The 5,512-nt window shown below is 46.4% G+C and overlaps 1 protein-coding gene across 1 annotated transcript; it reads right to left on the reverse strand.

Moving 5' to 3' along the window:
* LOC8078194 (sugar transport protein 1) lies at positions 1–2,365 on the reverse strand. Its single transcript, XM_002457976.2, has 4 exons — positions 2,174–2,365; positions 1,718–2,040; positions 819–1,448; positions 1–732 (listed from the first exon to the last, which is right to left on the reverse strand). Exons 1-4 carry the CDS (start codon positions 2,298–2,300, stop codon positions 283–285), a joined length of 1,530 nt encoding a protein of 509 aa, XP_002458021.1. The 5' UTR covers positions 2,301–2,365; the 3' UTR covers positions 1–282.

Genomic DNA, 5,512 nt, shown 5'->3' on the forward strand with positions numbered 1-5,512 from the left:
TATCTCGTAGAGATCACATGCAGGCTCCATTGATGATTTTCTAAAAATAGTTTACATAGTAGGATAAATTTAAATCGATCCATGTTTGGAATAAGAGGGAGTATATGACAACCGGCCGGGATGCTCATAATTTTTTTTACGTCAACAGTTTCCAACAGTAATAAACAATATCAAGTTTCACTAGCTACGCTAGGGATGACAATTTCCGTCGATTGAGATCTGAAAAACAGGGATGACAATTTCCCTCGAGATAAAAAATGTAGCACGAACTAGTGACGAGTGTCATACGGCGGTGGACGTGAGCTGGACCTTCCGGCCGGCATCGACGAAGCGGTTCCAGTACCAGTGGTTGGCCCAGATCCTGTCCATCTCCTCGATGGGGATCCCCTTGGTCTCCGGCAGGAAGAAGTAGACGAAGAGCGTCATGGCGATCTCCCAGGCGCCGAAGAAGTAGAAGAGGCCGAACTTGAGGCGGCAGAGCAGCATCAGGAAGATCTGCGCGATGACGAAGGTGAAGACCATGTTGAAGACCACCACCGCGCTCTGCGCCGCCGACCGGATCTCCAGCGGGAAGATCTCGCTTGGCACCAGCCACCCCAGCGGCCCCCACGACCATGCGAACGCCGACACGAACACGCAGATGCAGAACACCACCCCGATCGCGTACGACCGCGAGATCTCCGCCACCCCCGTCGTCCCGAACTTGACGGCGATCAGCGTCCCAAGAACGAACTGCATGCAGCCATTAATTGCATTAGTCAATTGACAAAGTTTTCGACAAGGATTCGATGATTCTGTTTCTGTAATCTGTAGTGTACCTGGGCAAGGATCATCTGGATGCCGCCCTGGAGGAGCAGCTTGCGGCGGCCGAGGCGGTCGACGGTGGCGATGGAGACGAAGGTGGCGAACATGTTGACGAGGCCCGTGATGACGGCGGACATGAGCGAGGCGGTGCCGCCGAAGCCGATGGTCTTGAAGAGCACGGGTGCGTAGAACATGACGACGTTGATCCCCGTGAGCTGCTGCAGCGTCGGGATGAGGAACGCCATCACCAGCTGCGGCCGGTACCGGCGCTGCAGGAGCGTCCGCCACGGGCTCTCGATGGCCTTGGTGGCCTCGCTGGCCGCCAGGAGGTCGTCGAACTCCAGCGAGACGTCGTCGGTGCCGCGGATGCGCCGGAGCATGGCGCGCGCGCTCTCCACCTTGCCCCGGGCGACCAGAGAGTTGGGCGTGTCCGGGAGGAAGATGGAGCCGCCGACCATGATGACGGCCGGGACGGCGGCCAGCCCGAGGCCGATGCGCCAGCCCCAGCCGCCGGCGATCTTGGCCGTGAAGTAGTTGATGAGGTTGGCGATGAGGATGCCGATGGTGATCATCAGCTGGAAGCTGATGTTGAGCATGCCCCGCATCTTCGCCGGCGCCATCTCCGACAGGTACAGCGGCACGGACTGCAGCATATATAGTGCACATTCATACAGATCAACATTCTGATCCATCGATCCTGTCTTCTATACAAAAAAAACTTGGATGCTCGATCGCTAGGTCGATCTAAATCGATTTTATCCGGTTGACGTGTATAATGGACTAAACCGGCCGGTCGTTACGGATGCATGAGTGCATGCACGTAAGTAACTAATTATCACGTGCAAAAAAAAGAAAATAAAGAAAGGAGATCTCTAAAACAAATTAAAACTAAAATGAAGGGCGGTGCACTGACCTGATTGCTGAACCCGACGCCGATGCCGAGGAAGATCCTGCCGATGATGAGCATGGCGACGTTCTGGGCGAAGCCGTTGAGGACGGCGCCGACGAGGAAGATGACGCCGCCGCCGAGCATGGACACCCTGCGGCCGCACCTGCTGGTGATGTAGCCGGCGAAGAGGGAGGCGACGAGCGCGGCGAGGTAGTGCGAGGAGGTGAAGAGCGTCAGCAGCACGCTGTCGAACTTGCAGTACTGGTTCGTCTCCACCACCTCCTGCTCCTTGGCGTACACCGACGGGAAGAATTGCTCCAGGAACGGGTCCATGGACGTCACGCCGCCTGCATATTGTTCACGCATTAATCGCATGCAATTCGTTCGTCGATATCATCGACGATGGATGGATGGTGGAATGCTGGACGAAGGAGATCGATGATGAGCAGATTGATTATATATATATATATATATACGTACCTGAGATGCCAATGTCGTATCCGAAGATGAGGCCGCCGGAGGAGGCGACGAGGCAGGCGAGGAAGACGAACACCGTCATCTTCCCCGGATACTGCTTGCCCTTCTCGGTGAAGCTGCCGCCCGCCATGATCGAATCAAGCGAGAGGATCGGATCGGAAGGAAATAAAAGAGAGTAGAAGTGGAAGGGATCGAGTAGGAATTTATAGAGGTTTGTTGAGAAGAGTTACTACGAGATATATATATAGCTGCAGAGAGCCTTATCCCGTCTTATCCAATTATAATCTTAGTAAGTAAACCGGCCATATCCATCAAATTAAGGGTACTGCTGCGTGTATGCCGCACACGTACATATCCGAGTCTCAGCTGGCCATTCGATCACCGGCCCCCGAGAAGTCTGGGCGAGGACGGACTTCGGCTCCATACGTGCAGGTCCATCTATTTATCGATCACTGATGACCCCTCTAAAACCACTGGAAACCATAATCTCTAATAATAAATCGAAAAGATAGAAATTAAAAGTGCAGCGGAAAGAAAGACTCATGAGGACCTCTACAAGATTGGGCCGCATGCTTCCAATGTCGAAGCACTAGAGCGCTCTTTTAGAATTGGATCGTGCAGTCAGCAGTAGAAGTGCAGCCCACTTCCTAGATTGTGTTCTAATCTTATCTCGGTAGTCTACCATTTTTTTCTATTATCGAAAATTTGAACTTGTATGCTACGACGGTCCAACCCCTAACTATAATCATGTGGACGTTCTAAGGCACTCGTCAAAAGCGTGTTGTTTATATACTATGAAACTATTATATTTTAATAATAAAAATGATCCAAATTTTTTACGTATTTGAGAAAAAAAACACATGCTACGTACATGATCCTCAGCTTCCGGTGAGTAGAGTATACTCCCTCCATTCTAAGGCCTTGTTTAGTTTCAAAAAATTTTGTAAAATAGAAATATCGTTTGTATTTGTCAAATATTATCCAATTATGGACTAACTAGATTCAAAAGATTTGTCTCGTCAATTCCGACCAAACTGTACAATTAGTTTTTATTTTCATCTATATTTAATACTCCATGCATATGTCTAAAGATTCGATGTGACGGGGAATCTGAAAAATTTTACAAAATTTTGAAGAACTAAACAAGGCCTAAATTATAAGGCATTTTAGGAATCCAGAAGAGTCAAATCATCTTAAGTCTGACCAAAATTGTAGAAAAAAATATAAATATTTGTGACATTAAATAGATATATTATAAAAACATAATTTATAAATAACCTAAATATACTTATTTAATTTCATAAATATTATTATTTTATTATATAATTTGGTCAAACTTAAAATATTATGACACAGTGTTTGCCGAGTACCCCGGACACACTGCAAACAGCCTAGATCCGGTAGTGTTATGTCCCAAAAATTCACATTCAAAAATCACTCGCATTAAAAATTATTTTCAAAATATATTTCAAAAACTATAAAATAATTTGAGCTCTATAGTATCTCCATCTAATCCATCCATATTTTTTCACGCATAAATAACAGCGAGTACCAGCAAGCTTACATGCAAGAAAACATAGCAGTGCACCTACACGAATATATATCTCATGCATGCAGGCATGCAGGACGAGCATGCACCGTCCATTTGCATGCACCTGCATGCAAGGACACGGTGATTAGGCACCGTCCCTTTGCATGCATCGTGCATGCAAATTAGGCACCGACCATGCGCTATAGTAGCATTTTTAATGGCAACGAGCTGAGCACTCTGGCCTATAAAAAGCCAGCCTCGGGTGCTCACTCTCATCACCCGAGAAACACGTTCACTCACTCGCTCACTCGCTCTCACTTCGCGTATACCGTATACGGCCATACGCACAAGCCGAGCTCGACTGTCGTCGCAAGACGAGGTGAGCAGCTCATGAGCATCTCCTTACTCTTCTCTGTCTTTCTGTAGTATTTTCCTGTATTTTTCCTTGTATTTGTCTGTACCGATTCACTGCCAAAAACTCCACGAATAGAACCATGACATACAGAAGAGCTCTAATGACCCCTGCTAATTTCTCTCTAACCATGCATGTGTGGGCCATAAGCATTAACTCCAAATAGTACATGCATGCATGCACCATGCACTACCAGCCAAACAAATGCCCACGTGAAGCATCCATTCCTTAATCACCGTTAGCCTTTTTCGCATGATTAAATTCCGGCCATTTCACAAATACCACATGCTAACTCTGATTTCAATAATTCTTTTTCCTAAATTCATCTAAAATCATGATCTACCTCCCATATTAATTTCATGATTTTTGGAGCTCATTTGAATTTATATGATTATTTATCTGTGCCTGTTGTCTGTGTCGTTCGTCGCGTATTTTAGTTGACGGAGTGAACGAGCCGGAAAACGAGAACGTTGGAGACGAGTACCGCGAGTTTGACGCCGAGGACCCGGACTGTCAGCAGGAGTTTGCCGAGGACGCCGACGGAGGCAAATCCAACCGATCCCCTTTGATGCATATTGATCCTATTTTTAAACACAACCCGTAGAAGTCGTTTTAAATATTGCATGTACGATATATGTACGAAGTATTTTCGCTGCTTAGTTAAAACCTGTTGAATAGCCATTTTTGAATTGATATTACCCGGTAATTGTCTTGTTCAAACCTAGAAACAAATAATATGCTATGACAGAAATATTATTATTTAGTATGTTTAGGACTTGTTACTCATCCTGGATACTCATCGCTATATTTTTCAAATATAATGATTTTAAAAGTAAAAGGTGTGAGTGGTGAAAATAAATTGTGGGTATTGTGAAAGGGTTAATGAACAAGTTATAGTTGTGATTACTATGGAGATGGGGCGGATGGGATCTCTTTTGGGATACCCTGGTGTTGTGGCTTATACCTTGCGGGGTTAAGCGTGAAGATATCCGCCTTGTCTCGATTAAGGACTGAGTTGATGATTCATCTTGCCTAACTCATTTATCGTAGAACCACTCGCCTTGCATGGGAAAGGCTTAGTCTAAATCCCTCTAGTTAGTATGGCAATCACCTGGAGGCAGGTGTGCAACGGGACACTAAGTGATGTATGTGAAATTGTGGAAATATATGAAAAGAGCTTTGTGAATTATTGTGGTATCATGAGATGTGGCCTTAGTGTTCCCGTGGTGAGCGCCATTACTTAGCTATGGAGGGTAATGACTTTGATGGATCTGTGCCTGCACGACGGTGTAAGTTATGGTATCCTACTTGTGGGAAAAGTGTACAACCTCTGCAGAGTGTAAATCTATCTGGATAGCCGTGTCCGCGGTCTCGGACGAGTTATGGTTTGGTTTCAACA

The sequence above is a fragment of the Sorghum bicolor genome, chromosome 3 (genome assembly GCF_000003195.3).
Source record: "Sorghum bicolor cultivar BTx623 chromosome 3, Sorghum_bicolor_NCBIv3, whole genome shotgun sequence".
NCBI lineage: Eukaryota > Viridiplantae > Streptophyta > Magnoliopsida > Poales > Poaceae > Sorghum > Sorghum bicolor.

What these genes read in the sequence shown, in the direction of transcription:
- LOC8078194 (XM_002457976.2), bottom strand. Translation starts at nt 2,300, where the DNA reads ATGGCGGGCGGCAGCTTCACCGAGAAGGGCAAGCAGTATCCGGGGAAG. An exon ending in ATACGACATTGGCATCTCAG is followed by an intron (nt 2,041 to 2,173) that starts GTACGTATATAT and finishes AACAATATGCAG; the next exon opens with GCGGCGTGACGTCCATGGAC. An exon ending in GCGTCGGGTTCAGCAATCAG is followed by an intron (nt 1,449 to 1,717) that starts GTCAGTGCACCG and finishes TATATGCTGCAG; the next exon opens with TCCGTGCCGCTGTACCTGTC.